Source organism: Phoenix dactylifera, chromosome 14 (genome assembly GCF_051530095.1).
Source record: "Phoenix dactylifera cultivar Ajwa chromosome 14, Ajwa_hap1_PhDact_Kaust_v1.1, whole genome shotgun sequence".
In the NCBI taxonomy this organism is placed as follows: Eukaryota; Viridiplantae; Streptophyta; class Magnoliopsida; order Arecales; family Arecaceae; genus Phoenix; species Phoenix dactylifera.
Genome location: NC_143203.1, coordinates 10353679 through 10374119, shown reverse-complemented (window position 1 = coordinate 10374119; position 20441 = coordinate 10353679). Strand labels below are relative to the sequence as shown.

Sequence of the window (20441 nt, the reverse complement as noted above, 5' to 3'; positions counted from 1 at the left end):
CATATCGGGAGTGGTGCGATACCTACGAGAAAACCGATGGAGGGAGTGTGAGTTAGGTGATGATCATCCTTGCAAGATTGCTAAGGTAGGCACTATTAAGGTGAGGATGTATGATGGAGTCATTAGAACATTGACCAATGTTAAGCATGCCCCGGAGTTGAAGAAGAATCTGATTTTTTTTGGGCTATTTGGAGAAGCACGGGTGTGCTTTTGGTAGCCAACTGGGCAGTGGCTGTTTGAGGATCACCAAGGGGGCCTTGGTGGTGATGAAAGACAAAAGGATGGCTAATAATCTCTATAAGATGGAAGGCTCAGTGGTGATAGATGGTGCAGAGGTGCTGGCGGCAGCACAGGAGAAGCAGTTGGTCTACAAACTATGGCACTATCGGATGGGTCACATGAGCGACGGAGGGCTCACGGAACTCGGCAAAAGAGGTCTAATTCTAGTAGTGGAAAAGGAAGGAAATGACATATGTGAGCCTTGCATTTATGGCAAACAGCATAGGGTAAAGTTTGCCAACAGTTTCAAGCAGAGTGAAGGCGTTCTGCAGCTAATTCACTCGGATGTTTGGGGACCGGTGCCTATTTCAGCTAGAGGTGGAGCAAGATATTTTTTGACCTTTATTGATAACTTCTCCAGGAAGGTATGGGTCTATTTGATTAGGAAAAAATCAAAAATGTTTGCTCGGTTTAAATCCTGAAGGGCTGAAGTTGAAAAGAAAACAGGGCAGTCAGTGAGGTGCCTGAGGTCTGACAAGGGAGGGGAGTACACAAGCTCCGAGTTCAGAAGGTACTGTGAGGAGCATGGCATCAAACGCAATCTCACAGTAAAGATAACTCCCCAACAGAATGGTGTGGCCGAGAGGATGAACCGTACATTGACAGAGAAGGCTAGGAGTTTGAGGCTGCAAACATCACTTTCCAAAACTTTTTGGGATGATGCGATAACTTTCTCTTGTTTTCTTGTTAACAAGTCCCCCAATAGAAAGCTTGATGGAGGCATTCCAGAGGAGATCTGGAGTGGAAAGAAGGTGGAGCTTGGCCACTTAAAAGTATTCGGTTGCCCGGCCTATGCATTAGTGGAGGCAACCAAAAGAAGAAACTTGATCCGAAATCGCAGAAGATGGTCTTCATCGAATATCCAAAAGGGATCAAGAGTTATTTGCTGTGGGATCCTCATTCACAGAAGTCCACCATCAGTAGGAATGCTATCTTTGATGAAGAGAGCATCTTGAAGAGGCCAGGAGTAGCAGATGAAATGCAAAAGGCTGGACAGAGCAGCAGTGGACAGCACTCACTAGCAGGTGATATTTTTTCAAATTCTACCTCGAAACGTGTTTCTTTTGAGATAGAATTTGGTAGGCATGTTCCCACAAGTGTGGAGGACCAGCTAGGAGGGCCATCAGTCCAGAAAGAGGTGCAGGTAGAGCCACAGAGTTCCGGTTTGAGGGACCTTATTAGGGGAGTTGCACCGCATAGGCAAAAGCGCATCATCTTTAAGCCTGTCAGGTATCGCATTGATGAGACCATCTCCTATGCTCTCATCACTGACAATGGAGATCCAGAGATATTTGAAGATGCTATGGAGAGCTCAGAAAGGGAGTCATGGATTCAAGCCATGATGGAAAAGATGCAGTCTTTTGAGAAGAATAGGACATGTCAGCTTGTGGATCTACCGGAAAGTGCTCGGGCCATTGGTTCTAAATGGGTTTTCACAAAGAAAGAGCTGCCTTCAGAGCAAGGTGGAGTTAGGTACAAGGCAAGGCTAGTAGCCAAGGGGTATTCACAGAGAAAGGGAGTGGACTACAAAGAAGTATTCTCTCCGGTAGTGCGGCATACTTCAATTCGGGTGTTGCTGTCTTTGGTAGCACAGTATGATATGAAATTGGAGCAGATGGATGTGAAGACGGCGTTCTTACATGGAAGCCTAGAGGAGACGATATACATGCAGCAACTAGCTGGTTTCAGACAGCCGGGGTTGGAAGAAAAGGTGTGTCTACTGAAGAGATCTCTCTACGGTTTGAAGCAGTCACCCCGACAGTGGTACAAGAAGTTTGATACCTTTGTTCTTAGTCTTGGATTTTCCAGATATGAGCATGATAATTGTGTCTATGTGAAGGATGTGGATGAGGAGAATGCTCTATATTTGCTTCTATATGTGGATGCTTCATTGCCAGCAGGAGTATCAATGCAGTGAATGAGCTGAAATCAGCATTGTCCGCTGAATTTAAGATGAAGGATTTGGGTCCTTCCAAGAAAATTCTTGGAATGGAGATTTGCAGAGATAGAAGTAAGGGTGTCCTCCACTTGTCATTGGGAGGATACATTCAGAAGGTCTTGATTAGGTTTGGGATGGATAAATCCAAACCGGTTGGAACACCGCTTGCAAGCCACATGTCTCTTTCGAAGTTGCAGTGCCCTAGACAGATGAAAAGAAAGAGTACATGGATAGAGTTCCATATGCCAGTGCCGTGGGCAGCGTGATGTATGCTATGGTGTGTTGTAGGCCAGACATAGCACATGCAATGAGCCAGGTGAGTAGGTACATGGCAAATCCGGGGAAGGAGCACTGGCAGGCACTCAAGTGGATTTTTCGGTATCTACAAGAAACTCGGAAGCTTGGTCTGACTTTTGAGCAGCAAGATGGATATGGGAGGAACTCCAATGCCTCAAGAGAGTTTTTAGGTCCATTGGAAGGGTTTGTGGATGCAAATTTTGCAGGTGATTTGGATACAAGGAGATCTACTACAGGTTATGTGTTCAGCATGTTTAGTGGACCGATTTCGTAGAGATTAACTCTTCAACCTATCATGACCTTGTCCACCACAGAGCCGAGTACATAGAGATCACAGAAGCTGCCAAGGAGGCTCTTTGGTTGAAGAGACTCATTCAGGAGATGGGGGTGAAGCAGAGTACAGTGGTGCTGCACAGTGATAGTCAGAGTGCTCTGCAATTGGTTTAGAATCTAGTCTATCATGCTCGTACTGTTGGGAACCCGCCCATGCCGCTGATATTTCAAAAACAAAAAATCAGATGGCAGCGGAAAGGGGGCATGTGCGGGATTGACGTTCATCGCATGAACGTTGTTTCGAGACCTTTCGTAATTAGGTAAGAATTAAAACTTTTAAAACTAATAGGAAGATCAGATCTTCACCTTGTGCGGGTAGATGATCACCGCAAATCTGAATTCGTGGTTTTGGAAGAGGGTTCGCTTGAAGCCGTTCAAACGTCCGGCCTCTACGGGTATCCACACGAAGCAGGATCCGATCCAAGCTCTCTATCTCATCGGGGTGCTAGCTCCCTTGCAGAGATAGCTTTGATGGCTGATGTCCTCCCTCTCAATCAACTCTTGATTGTGCTTGGAAGGAGGAAGAAGAAGGATGAAGAAGAGGAAGAAGATGAGCCCCTACGCAGCCTTCTGCTGTTCCTTGCGTTGGATGAAGGAAGGGAAGGGAAAGGAAGCCGCCAACTCTTGGCTTTTCTTCTCCCTTTGCTTGCGGCTGAACCAAGAGGAGGAGAGGGGGCTTCCACGGCTTGAAGAGGAGGAAAAAGATTCAACTAGGGCGCCGGCCCTAGTCCTCCTTTAATAAGGATGAAGGGCTCCTACAAGTTAGGAGCCCTTGACAACTTTCCAAGAGGGGGCGCCGGCCCCCTCTCTCTTCATGTCGCACCTAATCAAGTGGAGAGGGGCTGATGCCCCTCTTACTTGGTTAGCCTAATCCTCTTCCAAAGAGGATTAGGTCCCTCTTTCATGGTTTAATCCTAATCTAATTAGGATTGGCCAAATTTGGGTTCAATCTATGCTAGTCCTAATCCAATTAGGACTTGAATGAACCATGACTCAATTGAACTCTTCAATCCTAATCCAATTAGGAGTCATGTTGATTCATTAGATTAATAATTAATTTAGACTTAAGGAATCCTAATCCAATTAGGATTTGTTTAATTTTAGTCCTAATCCAATTAGGACTCTATTTGAATCCGAAGTCCTAATCCAATTAGGATTTCTAGGAATCCTACTCCAAGTAGGAATCCAATTTTAATTCAAAATTCCTAATCTCATTAGGATTGTAGGAATCCTATTCCAAGTAGGAATCCCAGTCCTACTCCAACTAGGATTCCCAGTCCTAATCCAATTAGGACTCTAGGAATCCTACCCGAAGTAGGACTCTTGTTTCAAGTCCAATTAATTAATTCCCTTTGTTCCTTTCTTCAACTTCTTATCAATCAAATTGATTACTTGTGATTCCTAATCACGATTTCAACCATCGGATCGGTCAATACTTCTAGTGTGTGTGACCCCATAGGTTCTATTCTGACTGGTAGTGAGATATATTGTGATCTCTATCTCAATATCATTGAAAACTCCTTTCAATGGGTTGGAACGATTCCAACTCAACTCATTAGGGTTTATCGATCATCAAGATAATCCCTATGAGTCCCACCATCCACCAGTGACACCTAGCAGCATGTAGTGGCTACCCAGCAGAATGGAATGATGAACCTCTAGGTGCAGTTAATGTGTGATACAGTCCTACTATCGTGGATCCCTACAGGACGGAGGTCATGGACAACTCGTCAAACCCCATCGTCTGTCATATGTCAAGATTTATTCGACTTGAGTTCGATAGTGGAAAACTCTTTTTCCACTTTATATTACTGCCCTGGCCAAGGTCTTAGAACTCAGTCTAACAAATCACATAGGATCACTCCTCTTATATCAAGGTCGATAGATTCCTTATAGGTGCATACCCTACTCCTACAGTGAACCTACTGCAGCCAATCTACACTGCATGGACCCATATGGCTAGAGACCATGTATGTGTGCAGTCAAACTACAATAACCTCACTGTGAGTAGCCGAAGCACCGCAGGTCAAAGGACCAGTCACACTACTGCAACATCAAGCAAGTCACTGACGAGTGGATAGACATCCAAGTGACTTCTTGTCTTGGTCACGCTCAGTACCCTTGTTCTCTAACAAGCACCTGCACTATCACTTCAGTGTCCCTATACTGTGGACTCAAGTCTCGTCCATCCAGAAGGAAAGTGATCTGTGCACTGATCGGATCGATCACCGTCCTCGTGATGATCCTTTGATCAGGAGCATTTAGAAATTAATCACCAATGATACATGGCTCAAATTCTCAACTCTTGAGAATATGTATCATCATCTTATTAATTCCTTGGACGATTCATAGACACATAAATAATATGAATGAAAAGATGCCTTTTATTTATTCAATAATAAACAGTCAAGTACAAAATTATGTCCCTAGAATCAACAATGTGTCAGCCAAATTGGCTTCTAGGGCATACATCTAACACGTACAAAGCATATAGACGTGAGGTACCACAGGATCAGAGAGTTAGTGGAGGATGGTGAAGTGATGCTGGTGAAAGTTCATACGAAGAAGAACCAGTCGAATGCACTTACGAAGATTCTTCCACGGGATAGTTTTCTCCCTTATGTGGGGTTGATGGGGTTGACGAACCAGGTGGAGCTTGCATAGGCGTTTAAGCACCAAGGTAGAGATTGTGGGTACAAGTGTGGCGCATCCAAAGTAAGGAATGCAAGAAACTGCAGTGGAAACAGTGGAAGGGTCGACTCATGCTGTTAAAGGATCGACCCCTGAAGAGCAAGGGCCGACTCATGATGTTAAAGGGTCGATCCCTGAAGAGCAAGAGCCGACTCATGCTGTTAAAGGGTCGACCCCTGAAGAGCAAGGGCCGACTCATGCTGTTAAAGGGTCGACCCCAGGCCTATTTCAGATTTAGATAGAGATGGGATTTGGTCTTCTACCTGCTTGAGACTCAAGTATTTGGATCTTGAGGGGGCTAACTATTATTGGGCTAGGTTTAGGCTCAAAAGGAGAGAGAGCATTCAAGTTATGGGTGTACATGTGCTTGGGTTGAGTGCTTTCTCATGTGGTTTAGCCTAGAAGAGTTTTTGGATTTGGGTCATGATTAACCATGTATATATACACTCACGTATTTTGTGTATGGATGGAATGAAATCAGATGATACTCCTTTCTTCCTGAAAACCCTATTCTCTTCTCTTCTCTTCCTCTCATGCACGTAAGCCGCCGTCCCCAAGAACCCTAGGCCATAAGAAAGAAGAGCCTATTTTTCCTTGACTCTTGTTCTCCTCCACCATCAAAGAACCAGTGATCCACGCCTCTAGCAGCCAAGGAAAGTCTCCAGGTGCTGTGGTTTGAGGCGGTTCATCTTTTCATAATTGAGATCAGATCCATTCAGTCTCCTACAAGCATGTCACCAAGGTTCGTAGTGGAGCGTGCCCGAGCGCAGGCGGAGGAGATCAATTATGTTATTTCTTCAGATAGACTTTTGATAGCTCAAGATATCTGGGGTTACTATTCTGCTTCGGTAGCACCTCGTACGGTATTTTTCACCTGGGAGCCCACATCCCGAGTTTCCTCAAAGTCAACTTTAATGGATCCATCTTAGACGGAGGTACGACGGAAGGTGTAGGTTTTGTTATCAAGGACCCGAACTCTAGGGTCGTGGTAGCGGGCGGCTGTCAGTTATTCGACATCTCGGTCCCCAGTGCGGAGCTAAGGGCTGTCTGGGCGGGTCTTCGAAATGCACAGCGAGTGCTACGGGCCAGCTCAATCATCCTAAAGGGTAACTCAGTCACGGGGGCCCGAGGGGTGCTGGTGTGGACCACCCCTTGCTCCGGAACATCTGGGTAATGGTTAGGGATGGAGGAATTTTTTAGGCTAAGCATGTATTTAGAGAGGCTAATGGGGCTGCAAATTGGGCGGTTGCCTACATGGCCAACCATTTCGAGAGTACCATGTGGGCCGAGGAGAGGGAGTTGCCTCGGGCACTTCGAGATCTTTTGTTTTCTGACTTTATTGGGTGTATTCGTACATGCATTGTATGAAATCCTTGCTTTAGCAAAAAAAATGAAAAGGTGGACTCTATCCTGGGATGGTAGTTTTAACTAGTGCCTTGAAACTCAAATTTGATCAAACAGCTGCAATGTAATGATATAATTGACATTCTTAGGAAAAGTGAAAGAACATGAAAGCAGACTCTAGCCTGGGATGGTGGTTTTAAACTAGTGCCTTGAAACTCTCAAATTTGATCAAACAACTGCAATATAATGACATAATCGACAATCAAAGGAAATTTTTTTTCCCGAATAATGTGATGCAAAGTATGAAAGACGGGAAAAAACATAAGACTTTGTTAACAGTAGTTACTTACCCCAGCCCACTCGCCAAGAGTTTTTGCACTTGGTACTGTTACTAAATGCACATTGTGATCAGCACAAAGTGCTTTGACCAACTTCACATAGTCAGGCTGGTTGCAGTCCTCAGCCAGAATACAAAGTTGCGCAGCATGCTTTTCAATTGCCTTGGCAGCTTCATGAAGTCCACAAACAAGCCCATCATGGGCCAATGATTTCTTCATCACAAGTTGAAAAGCTGTCATCAGGTCCATGGGCTCTCCAAGAGCTGGAGCAACAGTTTCGATGGACATGCCATCTTCGCGGCCATGATAGAGCATAACAACAGGTCAGATGGGTTCTAACTGTATAAGAAATTCAGCAATATACTTTCTTAATAATGTAAGCATCTACAGGAGAACCCATAGATCATTATGTAAAACTGACAGATCTCATTCTCAGTTGTTTTACTGAGAAATTTTTTAATATAGAGTAAGTTCATACAGTTTACATGCCATAAGTTGGATAATTATTATGCTCTTTATGACAAAGTTAACATTGGTGCAGATACATATAAAATAATGCAATATGTTGGAAAGCATAGGGGCAATTTGCCTTGAACTTATCTCATACGTAATTATAAAATCTCTGAACCTATAACTACAATGCTAGATAATGAACATCATTTAATAAAACATGCCTAGGTCAGTGATGTATTGAAAGTAGAACAATCATATAAAAGATTCATATTAATTACATTAAAACTAATCTATTTATTCAATCCTTGCCTAGTTAACTACCTTGTCCAATCAGATTTCTAATGCTGAATAATGACAATATCTTGAATAGGATGCTAATGCTGATGAGCATATTAACTGGAGGATGAACATAACTTAAATCTAATGATCATTTCTTCAATAAGGATCCTCATGAACATGGGACATAATGAGTGACAAGTGGGCACGTTACAGTACCTACATGAGAAATGAAAAATTGATTCTTTGAGTCATGTTGTTAAACTAAAATACAATTTTGGGAAAATATGTTGCAGTTCTTATCCTTGCCCATGATCTAATGGATCCTACATCTTGTATAACTTTATTACAGACAAACAAGTTAATTTGATACCATGGCTTATAAGCAGCTCTCTTTAGGCTGTGTTTGGATGCCAGATAGCTAACCCAGGGATACATAACTTTAACCTAATTTAACCATAAACTTATTCATGGACCTGAAAAAATTGCTCTTTGGTTGCTGCTCACTTGGGCAGCCCTTTCTGTTTTGATGGTGACAATGTCGTTGGGTCGAAAAAGGCATGGGCAAAGTGGTTAAGGGCCATTGTTTGATCTATAGGGACAAAAAATGGTAGCAGTAAGACAGGAGAAGGGAAAAACAGGTAGGTATAATTAGGCAATGGGGGAGAGTTGGATAGTTGAAGTTATTTCAGCCCCCCAAGCCCCCCCACACCACACCCCCACCTCCCCCCCAAACAACACACCCCGCCCCCACCCCACCCCCAACACATACACACAAAAAAAAGGAAAAAAAAAAGTTTAACTAGGTTAGCTGGCTAAAGCGGCATTAACTGGCTAAGGATTACCACCCCAAAAGTGGTGTTGTTTGGCAGGATATCCAAATAACCACAGCCTAATCATGGATTATCTAGCATCCAAACATAGAGTTAGATTTCTGCCCTGGTCTACAGATCATCAGGTTTTTCAAATATGATGATGTTGGTCTTACCCAAGACTTTTGAAACCTTGTAATTTGGGTGCTCAGAAGAAAAATAGATAATCAATAGCAAAAAGTTCAAGAAAACTGCAACAAAAACAGAATTCTGAATGAAAATTTGCTCAAGAGCACCGAAAAAATTATGTAGAACAAGAAAAAGAGTTCAATGAAAGGTTCCCAAGCACCTTTCCCATTTATAAGATATAGATCTTCAAATGATGTGATGTTCATTGATTATGCATCTTCTACTAGAACCATCAAAGATCAGCCAAGGATTTCCATTTTAGCTCTTGAAGAACCTTCAGAAATAAGTACCTACCATCTACAGACCTCAAGATGTAATATGGAAATTAGACCATGTTAGGGTGATTAGAATGTTAGAGATTATCGAATAACTAAAAGTCAAATAACAAAAAGAGAAACCATAGATGGAACTTCAACTGATGTAGTATTTATTGATGTTACACTTGTACCAGAAACTATCAAATTTTGCCCAAGGATCTCCATATTAATTCTTGAAGGAATAAGTATCTCCTAACTAAGGACCTCTAGATGTGATTTGAATGGTGCACAACATAATGATAATTAGAAACTAGAATGAAAAAGATCACCAAATAAGTAAAGAATTATAATAAGAAACAAGAAAATGGTAAGAATAGATGAGGAAAGCCCTAAAAGAAAGTAATAACAAATTAAAATATACGTGATCTCTATATGAAGCATGAACCCCCTTGTAACAGAATTTTCCATGAAGAATCAAGGTAGTACAGAACTGCTCAATTGTTCTTATAGGAAAGTAGTACTGACAATGTTAGCAACATTGCTTGGGACACTATTATAACCTATGATCAAAAGTATCATGCCAAATCCATTCACAAATAAACAGTATATCAAATTTGAATCATTTCTTAAAATTTGTTATCTACAGCTTAAATATGTACCATTTTTTTTTTGAAAGTAAATATGTACCACTATTTTAAAATGTGGTGCATAAGGCCACATACCCCTAATCACTCCAGATACTATGTATGCAGCTAATATACTTGGTCAGGCCACATAAGGGCCAAAGAGATAGTTTGCTTAGCACTTTGCTGGCAGATGTAGTATTTACGTTCTCTAGTTGTATATGCAGCCTACTTATCATTGTGGGACCAAATATGTAAGCCCTTTTAACACTATGAAACAACTATGCAGGGGCATACAATTATGACAATTCAAACTAAAAGATGCTCTGATATGGATTTCAGGCTGGCAGAATATGTGTATATTAACAATGTCAATATGTTAATTTTGCTATAATTATGGCTACTAAAAAATCAAATAGTGAATAGTAAGCACTAGTTACCAGATACCACCACTAATAATGCTATATATCATAAAGAAAAATTACTATTATTATATATAATAAATTTTTATTTATTTTAAATATAAAAATACTAGCTGTATATGTGCCTACATGTATGGTCCACATAATGCATATGCGGTCCACATAATGCATATGCACTATGCAGTCCCTTGACTGCCCACATAATGTACCCTCATTTTACAATATTGATATGTACAATCATTCCAATCAATCATGTTTCCTATAAGTAATCTCCTTATCAAGAAAATTATTTCAAAGAAATGACAAAATCATGCATTCTTTCATAAAACATTATCTAATACCAATTCATCAACATTAGAGAAAAGATAGATTCTTCTTTGAGCTATTCCACTACTTCCATGCAATTACTTTCGATAAAAAATTTAAATTAGTGGATTCATAAGTTTGTAAGGTCTCAAATGAAATTTAAAACAGCATAACAACAGATGTTTTATACTGACTGATGTTTTCTAACACCAGTTCCAGATTGTTAAGTATTTAAATGTTTGCATAATTGAGAATAACAATCAATTATTCATTAGATCATTCGTGAAATAACAATGACAGCAATCCACAAAAAAAGTGCAACCTCAAATTCTCCTAAAGAAAATCTCAAATAGAAAATATATGCAAACTGGCAAAATATAGCAACTAAAGATCTTGCCATCCCTCATTTCATTTTGACAGCGAACAAGCAGGCTATGGTCTCCTAGTTACCACAACTCAGTCAATGAGCAACTAAATGATAATTACCAGTAAACCTATTTCTTATGCAACAAAATAGATGCCATATTTTTGTTTGTTAATTTGTGGATCCATCACCCAATTAAATAATTAATCGCAGTCAATGAGTGAATTGTTCCCAGGATCTGCTTCACTAGTTTTTCCCAAACCCATTTCTTCCTCTGATAATCCTATTACACACTTGTACTTCAAATCATCATATCAGTGATCAAACTAATAAACTTCAATGCGACATGAAGGCCAGACACCCATCTTAAATAGACAATAGAATAAATCATAATTAATTAGATTGAAGCTATCATGAGTTCACTTCAACCAACTTCATACAATAAATTCTACAAAGTTTGTTTTTCACATTCTCTAAGTGAAATTGCGATGAGAAACAACAAAAGGAACAACAAAAAGAGTAGATCGGATTACGTAACGCAGCCATCTTCTTACGCTCCAATGAGATCTGAGATGAGAATAAAAACAGAGAATTAAAAGTAAATAATTCGAGAAGAAGGGGGCAAAAGGGAATGAAAGGCTGGGAAGGAGGAGCGGCTCACCTATCTCTTTCTCTTGGGGTTTTAGAGCTAGGATTTTGGATGGAGGGAAAGTCGTCATATTGCTGGGCCGTGGACTTGGTTCGGGTTCAAACCGAATATAAATTTCAACCACATATGATGATATCTAACTTTGTGTGTGTGTGTGTGTGTGTGTGTGTGTGTGTGTGTGTGTGTGTGTGTGTCGTTGTAGAGAAGTTTCTTTTGCAGTGGAGACCTGAATGCCAAGTATGACTCGTAATAATCTATCCTCCGGGGAATACGACGATTCGTTCGCTATATGAGGTGTTAATTTACCTACTAAAATATCACATGTTTCTACCCAAGATCCCAGCATAACGATTCCATTTCTAAGATCTTTTTTCAAACCTGCTCCCATTTCGAGTCAAGAGATAAATAAATAGATATATCCCATTGCACTGATTTTTTGGGGGGGGGGGGGTGCGCTCATAGTGATTGAGGGGGTCGAAGACCAAGAAGTGAGTTATTTATACCAAACATTCTTCTTATGGCTAGATCTAATCTCCTGGTCCCTACGGAAAGGAAAAAGAATTTCACGTTCTTCCTTTCGGGAAGGGAGGATTAGGGAAATCCTATTGATTGTTACCCTCCTGATCAGTGCAATGGGATGTGTCTATTTATCTATCTTTTGATTCGAAATGGGAGTAGGTTTGAAAAAGGATCTTAGAGTGTCTAAGGTTGGGCTAGGAGCTTCTCTTAACGGCTTCTTTTTTCTTCCCATCGGAAGTTATTTCACAAAGACTTGCCACGGTAAGGGAGAAGGGGGAACATGCACACTTGAAGAGCGCAGTACAACAAAGAGTTATATGCTGCGTTCAGGGGGGGAGGGGGGATAACCTTAGGTACACATACAATATTACTCACAGAGACCACATTTTGTTGAAATTCTCTCCATTTACTGTTGCCTCGTTCAATTAGAAACTCTCTGGCAAATGAACATTTTGCAGGCCACATTCGAAGAAGTTTCACCCCATGCACCTCAGCCAGCCTGCTTAGCTCATCTCTAGCCAATCTCAGGGTCCTTCGAGTTGCACTCCGACCTCGGTTCGGATTCGGCAGTAACGAATTGGCGCTAAAAGAAGGACACTGCCCCAACAATATCGACATCTATAGAAGGGAGAGACAATTAGCATGAAGTCACGAGGAGCCCATGGTGCATCGCATGCTTTGCAACGCTGCGCTTCGATCTTCTAAGGGTCATTGCAGAGCCCAAAACTTGCTCTACCAGAATAATCTTCATGCCTGTGGACAATGAGCAGTTCAACCTACTCACTTAATAGGTGCAGGCGCTGATCGTGGCAACACAGGGCCCATGGTAGATAGTGGGGTGACTGAAGCCGGTCCAATTGAAATCCGACCAGCCTAACCACCACTCCCAGTCGCTAGCGCATGGCATGCGTCCAGAGTCGGCACACCCAGCGGAATAGTCCTGGTCAGGAGTGGAAACAACATGCTCTAAGCCCCTTTTACAGCGAGGACTCTGCTCGAACTAGTCGCCTCCTCACCTCATGAAGCCCCCGTTTCGGTGGGATGCCGACCTCGATCGAAGAATCGAGGAAATAGGCTGGCAGATTCAGACCCTTAGGGGACAGGCTCCGAAGGCGAATAACGACCTCAACTTCTCCTCGGAGCCCCCCTTTATCAGGTAGATCATGGAGGAACCAATTCCACCTCGATTCAAGATGCCCTAGGTAGAGTCGTATGACGGCACCTCAGATCCCTTGGACCACCTTGAGAGATTCAAGGCTCTCATGATGCTTCACGGAACCATCGACGTCGTGCTTTGCAAGGCGTTCCCCACAACCTTTCGCGAGGAGACTTGATTTTGGTTCTCCGAGCTTTGGCTCGATTCCGTCCACTCCTTTGGCAGCTCGCCCGCCTCTTTGCAACATACTTCGTTTTCAGCTAAAGATGGTGCCACGGCTCGGATGCGCTGCTCGATATCAAGCAAAAAGATAAAAGTCTCTGAGGGACTACGTTAGCCGCTTCAATAGGGCAACACTAGAGGTCTACAACCTAGATTAGTCGGTTGCAATGTCAGTAATGAACAGTGGCCTACGACCGTCACACTTTCTATTCTCCTTGAAGAGGGCTTCCCAGCGGACTTCGCCGAAATACTGGCGCGAGCAGACAAGTACGCCAATATGGAGGAGGCCATGGTCTCCCACCACAAATCTGTTAGCAGATGACCCCCCAAGGAACCAAAAGGGGGCGCAGGGAGTGGAGGTAGCCGAGGAACACTTCACCTCGATGCAAAAGGAGCTCGCAATGACCCAGGAGTCCTCCTCAAAGGTTCGAGAGGTACACCCCTCTCACCGTTCCAAGGATCCAGATCTTTATGGAGATTGAGGGTCGAGGCTACCTGCAACATCTACCTCAGATGAAGCATCCGACGACCCAAAAAGACTGAAAAATGTACCACCTCTTCCATCGGGACTATGGCCACAACAGCAAAGAGTGTGTCCAGCTCAGGGATGAAATTGAGGCACTCATTTGGCCAGGGCGGCTGGACCAGTACGTCTGCCCTCAACAGGACTGAGGAGCGCATGTGTTGGCCTCCAACCACTGCCCTTAGAGCCAATTGACAATCCTCTGACCGTTAGAATGATCAACAAGATTGTTGGCGGCCTAGCCGAGGTCTTGGGCACCTCGAGTCGCCGAGCTCCTCAAGAGGTTGAGGCTGCCCCAAAGAGACAGCGCACGAGAAACATCATTACCTTCTCAGATGCCGACCTAGAAGGAGTTCAGACTCCTCATGCAATGCTATAGTTATTTCTCTTACTATTGCAAAATATGATATAAAGAGAATACTTGTTGATAATGAAAGCTTGACAACATATTGTTTTATAATAGTTTCTGTTGCTGGTGGTCCAAACCGAGAACGATTGGCACTGCGGTGTGAACGGGGTTCCGCCTGAGTTGCCTTGGTTGGTGTTGATCACGCTCCACCTTCCACCGGGAAACCTGCAAGCAAGCCTCGCACCACCACTGGGGTAGTGGGGGCCCTCCGACGATCAAGTCAGAGGAGATTGGAGGAGGAGTAGAGACGATCGTAGCAAGTAAGAGAATGCTCTGGGAGATATTGCTTACCCCCCCTTCTCCCCCCAGCCGCATATATACCTGGCTGGGGGGTCTCTCAGGGGGGTTTGTCATCGTGGGGCACGATGGAGTGGCCACTGACATGGCCGTTACAGGGCGTCGTGGAGCAGCGCTGGGTACGGCCATGACAGGGCGTAGTGGAGTTCCGCTTTGTACGGCTGATACAGGAGATCGTGGAGCAGCATCGGATACAGCCGTTGCAGGGAGTAGTGGAGCAGGAGGCCGCGGCGTGCCTCTGGGGAATAGCCTGTCGTTATCAAGAGATCTCCGACTCGGGGTCGGAGTGCTGGATCAAGGGGCGGCCGACTCGGGGCCGAGCTGCGGAGCCGAGGATGTCCGACTCGGGGTCGGATTGCTGGATCAAAGGGCAGCCGACTCGGGATCGGGCTGCGGAGCCGAGGATGTCCGACTCGGGGTCGGATTGCTGGATCAAAGGGCAGCCGACTCGGGGTCGGGCTGCGGAGCCGAGGATGTCCGACTCGGGGTCGGATTGCTGGATCAAAGGGCAGCCGACTCGGGGTCGGGCTGCGGAGCCAAGGATGTCCGACTCGGGGTCGGATTGCTGGATCAAAGGACCGCCGTAGTCTTCCTGGGCGCGCGTGCCGGTCACGTGGGGCATGGCGGCTTAGTTCCCCCGTAACAGTAGCCCCCCACTTCCGAGCCTGGAACCAGAAGGGGAACAGGTGAAGGGAGTGATGTTTCGAGGTTGCCGCCATTCCTCGGAGAGGCGCGCGCGCTTCGAGCTCCCCGCCTTCTTTATGGCGTTTGGCGGTTGTTGCTGACCTGGCAGTCTGAGGATTTCGGCGGACATCCTTCCTTAATGGTGTCGATTCGCCTTTGGGGCGCGAGCGACCCTTCGGCCGCCAGGCGTCCTCTGGCGCCATCGAGGCGTCACCCGCCTTTCCGCCTATTTAACCGGGGGCCCTCCCCCGTCCGCCTTTCTCTCTACAGACATCTTCGAGTTTCTCCTTTGCGCTGCCGTCGTTGCCGTCGGACTGTTCGCTTGCTCCTCCTTTGACGCTCTCGGAGCCGTTCCTCCTTCTCTTCCGGTGAGTTACCCCATTCTTCTACTTAGGACTCTCCATACTTTCTCCTTTCGTACTAGTGTACTCCAGTCGTTCCGGTCTTTCCCCCCTTCTTGTCCCCGTCCTGACCGTAGGTTTATTGGCCATTAGGAATGGGCGAAGTGAGAGCAGACCACATTAAGTCGGAGCTGGTCGCCGAAGGCTTAGACAAACTCGTGGCTCGGTACCACCTTCCCGAGGCCTGCAACGTCACGCTCCCGGGGCCTGAGGAGAGGATGTCCCATCCTCCTCCAGGGAAGATCGCCATCAATGAGGGCATTCTCCAGGCCGGGTTCCGCTTTCCCCCTTCGGACTTGGTCGTGCAGGTGCTCCGGGGTTTTAGAGTGGCGCCAACGCAACTGGTGCCGAACTCGTGGCGAGCCCTGACGGTCTTCCAGGTTCTCTGCCGCATGCACGAGATTCCCGCCACCCTGAATGTTTTTTGGGAGTTCTACAGCCTGAGCGGTCACCCCCAGGACAAAGGGTGGTGGTGCTTCGCGACGCGGCGAGGGTGCGGCCTCGTCAAAGAGGCTCCTTCCTCCATTCACGGCTGGAAGGAGCGTTTCTTCTTCATCGATGTAGATCCCTCTTGGGAAATCAGGGCGACCTGGGAGACGCCAATGAAGTCTCCGATCGGCCTATCGAGACTGTCGAGGGAGGAATCCGATGGCTTGGCCGCCTTGAAGGAGTTGGTTGCCGAGGGCCAGCTCCCCCCGGTGGCCCGCCTTATTTCCGAGGATACCTTGGTGAATGTCGGTCTGAGCTCGGTCCCCACCGACCGTGAGCCCGCCACCGTTTCTTTTTTGACTTTTTTCCCATCTTTCGTCTCGTTCTTTCCTTTGGTTTCTCCGCCTCCGACCATCTCGTTCTTGTTGCAGAGATTGACGACGTCATGCGGTCGGACAAGGGACCGGCTGTTGGTAGGTCGTCCCTACTGGAAGCGGTCCGGAGGAGGAAACGAGCTCTTCCGAGCGGGGCCCCACCGGCGAAGAAGTCCCGCAAGGAGGTGCCTCCGACGCCGACCGACGAGTCCGGGCCCACCGATCAGGGAGACGCCGTGGGCACGGACCGGCAGCTGACGCTGTATCAGCCCTCCGGTGGTGAGATTGCCGCTATTCCGGAGGTATCATCCGAGCCTGTTCGAGACGGACGGGTCGGGCGTGATCGGTCCCCGGCCCGGCCTTCGACTCAGTCGGCTCCTGATGACTCGAGGAGGGACGCGCCGAGGCCCCGGCCGAGCGGGACTCTATCAATTCCTGGGGTGACCCCCGCCCCGAGCACAATCAGCAGGACTCTTCCCCAAGCGATGGATAAGGGTAAGGCTGCAGAACCACCATCTGGCTCCGGGGAGAAATCGGGGTCGGCCTTCACTACCGATGGCGCCCGAAATCTCATCGAAACAGTGCTGCTGGAGAAGGACCGTCGGCGGGTCCGGGAGTTGGGGGTCTCTGACGTCGGGGCTGCCAGCTGCGTCTGTCTCATGTCGGTGAGTGTTCTTCTGGCCGCTTTTCACCGTTTATTGGCTCTGTTGTTCTCCGCCTGACGCCCTCATTTTTCCTATCTCTTAGCTCGCCCAGTACATGATCCGTCTGGAGGAGTGCTACAAGGAATAGGCGGGGCTTCTGGCGAAGGCCGAGGACCGACTGAAAGCAGTGGAAGAGGGAGGCCCGGCTGTGGCGGGCAGGACGACCGGGGACCTCGAGGCGAGGCTCCGGAAGGCCGAAGAGCGGGCACTCAGCTTCGCCGCCCTCGAGAAGCAACTGTTGGAGGCTCAGGAGCAACTCAAGGTTGCCTCGGGCCTCGAAAGCGGGATCAAAAAGGCGGAGGAACAAGCCGAAAAGCTGTCCCGGAAGGTCGCGGACTATCGAGAGAGGTGGGAGAAAGCCCAGCGGTCTGCCGATAACGCCCGCAACCGAACCCGGTCTTTTGAGGCGAAACTGGGTGAATTGGAGTCGGCCTTGGAGAAGTCCCGCGCGAACGACCAAGAGCTTCGTTCGCGCCAGGAGGAAGCTGAGGCCGCTCGCACTGCTGCCGAGGCGAAGCACAAGGAGGCTCAGGCTAATCTGCTGAGGGTCTCCTCCGAGGCTGACGACCGGATTGTGGCGAAGGTCTTGGAGGCTAAAGCTCAGATTACGGAGCGAGCGGAGGCGGCGCTGGCCGAGAAGAGTGCGGAGATCGGGCGTCAGGCGGTGCAGGCTTATCGTCAGTCCGCCGAGTTCACCCGTGACATGTCGGAGGCGGTACGGGCCTATCGTCAGTCTGACGAGTTCGTCCGTGACGCGTCGGACGCGGGGTCCGAGTCCTTCATCTTAGGCTTCGAGGAAGGCCTGGCAAGGGTGTCGGCTAAGTACCCCGAAGTTGACCTGAGTGGGATCTCCCTTCTCGACTCCTCTCCGGCGCCATTGCCTGCTGATTCTCCAACCGCCTCCTTACCCCCTGTGGACGAGCCCGACGTTTCCGACCCGGGGGTTCCTCCAAGCTGACCTTCTGTAGCTTTCGTTGTCCTTTTCTTTGTATGTCGGCGTTTTGCCAAGTTGTATGGGTCTCGGCCCTGAAACAATGAAAGTTAATGCAAGTTGAATGTTTCTTCATCTCGCTTTTGTCCTTTTTCTTTTTAACTCTTGGTAGCGTCTCGCCGACTCCTAACTCTTGAAGTTCTTCCGGCGCTAGGCCAGGCATCCGAGGGTTAGGCCTCAGGAAATTCTTCCGGCGCTAAGCCAGGCATCCGAGGGTTAGGCCTCAGAAAATTCTTCCGGCGCTAAGCCAGGCATCCGAGGGTTAAGCCTCAGGAAATTCTTCCGGCGCTGAGCCAGGCATCCGAGGGTTAGGCCTCAGGAAATTCTTCCGGCGCTCAGCCAGGCATCCGAGGGATAGGCCTCAGGAAATTCTTCCGGCGCTAGGCCAGGCATCCGAGGGTTAGGCCTCAGGAAATTCTTCCGGCGCTAAGCCAGGCGTCCGAGGGCTAGGCCTCAGAAAATTCTTCCGGCGCTAGGCCAGGCGTCCGAGGGTTAGGCCTCAGGAAATTCTTCCGGCGCTAGGCCAGGCGTCCGAGGGTTAGGCCTCAGGAGATTCTTCCGGCGCTAAGCCAGGCATCCGAGGGTTAGGCCTCAGGAAATTCTTCCGGCGCTAAGGCATCCGAGGGCTATGCCTCAGGAGACTTTTCCGCTCGTTGGTCGGCCAAGGCTGGCGCAAGCCGAGGCGACCGGTCGGGGCTTCAGGCTAGTCTGCTCCCGGGATGATCATCGGGTTAGCCTGGCATCTGAGGGCCGAGCCTCGGGAAATTCCGCTCGTTGGTCGGCCAAGGCTGGCGCAATCCGAGGCGACCGGTCGGGGCTTCAGGCTAGTCTGCTCCCGGAATGATCATCGGGTTAGCCTGGCATCTGAGGGTTGTCAAGCCTCAGGAAATTCCGCTCGTTGGTCGGCCAAGGCTGGCGCAAGCCGAGGCGACCGGTCGGGGCTTCAGGCTAGTCTGCTCCCGGGATGATCATCGGATTAGCCTGGCATCCGAGGGCCGAGCCTCGGGAAATTCCGCTCATTAGTCGACCAAGGCTGGCGCAAGCCGAGGTGACCGGTCGGGGCTTCAGGCTAGTCTGCTCCCGGGCGTACTGTGAGTACCACCGAGACCACGGCCACGACACCGAAGACTGCTTCCAGCTTCGGGACGAGATCGAGGCTCTCATCCGCCGAGGGCGTCTCGGTCGATATGTAAACGACCGACGTCCCCCCGCAGACCCGCGTCCGGCCGACCCGGCCCCTCAGGAGCCTCGGGAGCAGAATCGACCCGTCGCGGGCGTGATCCACACCATCACTGGGGGCTGCTCTCGGCCCGTGAGGAACGCAGGGGGCTCGGCGGAAGCATCAGGGGTGGCCGTCGCGAAGAGGCAGAGGGTCGGAAATGTAATCACTTTTTGTGATGAAGATGTAAAGGGGGTTCAGACCCCCCACGATGACGCCATGGTGATCTCCCTCACTATGGCGAACTATGATGTAAGGCGTGTTCTTGTGGATAGTGGAAGCTCAGCTGACATTTTGTTTTACGAGGCCTTCCAAAAGATGAGCTTGTCCCGACAATTGTTGCACAAAACATCCACCCCCCTCATAGGATTCACTGGAGACGCTATCTCGGCCGAAGGTGTCGTTGAGCTGCCTGTGACTGCGGGCGTTGCACCCGCAGAAGCCACGGTGCGGCTCGGGTTCTTGGTCGTCCGTGTTCCCTCGGCCTACAACGCTATCCTCGGACGACCCGGACTGAACGCCCTTCGCGCGGTAGTCTCTACATACCATTTGCTCATGCGGTTCCCCACGGCGGCCGGGATTGGAGAGGTCCGAGGTGACCAACCGACCGCACGGCAATGTTTCCTAGCAACTCTCAAAGGAAAGAAGCCCGTGGAGGCCCTAAGCGTCGAGTCCCTTGACGCCAGAGACGAGGTGGCTTTGCGGCACGGGGAGCCGGCCGAGGGTGTGATCGAAGTTCCCCTCGAAGAAGGTCGCCCGGACCGGACGATCCGGGTCGGTGCCAATCTCGACTCGGAAGCTCGGGCCCGGTTAGTGGAATTCCTCCGAGCCAATGCCGATGTATTTGCCTGGTCGGCGGCCGATGTACCTGGGATCGACCCGGAGGTCATTTCTCACGCCCTCAACGTCGACCCGACCCACCGACCCGTAAAGCAGAAGAA

The 20441-nt window shown here is 47.9% G+C and overlaps 1 protein-coding gene across 3 annotated transcripts in view; it reads right to left on the bottom strand.

Moving 5' to 3' along the window:
• LOC103695636 (small ribosomal subunit protein eS12) overlaps window positions 1-11763 on the bottom strand; it is a 30040-nt gene extending 18277 nt beyond the window's left edge. Inside the window, exons 1-3 of one of the 3 annotated variants that reach the window (XM_089927179.1) lie at window positions 11585-11763; window positions 11457-11490; window positions 7234-7514 (exon numbers count right to left, since the gene is read on the bottom strand). In XM_089927179.1, coding sequence (XP_089783305.1) covers window positions 7234-7514; window positions 11457-11469 — 294 coding nt within the window. In that variant the 5' untranslated portion in view covers window positions 11470-11490; window positions 11585-11763. The other 2 variants (XM_039132652.3, XM_039132651.3) reach the window with 2 other exon arrangements.
• Between the last annotated feature and the right edge of the window lie 8678 nt (window positions 11764-20441).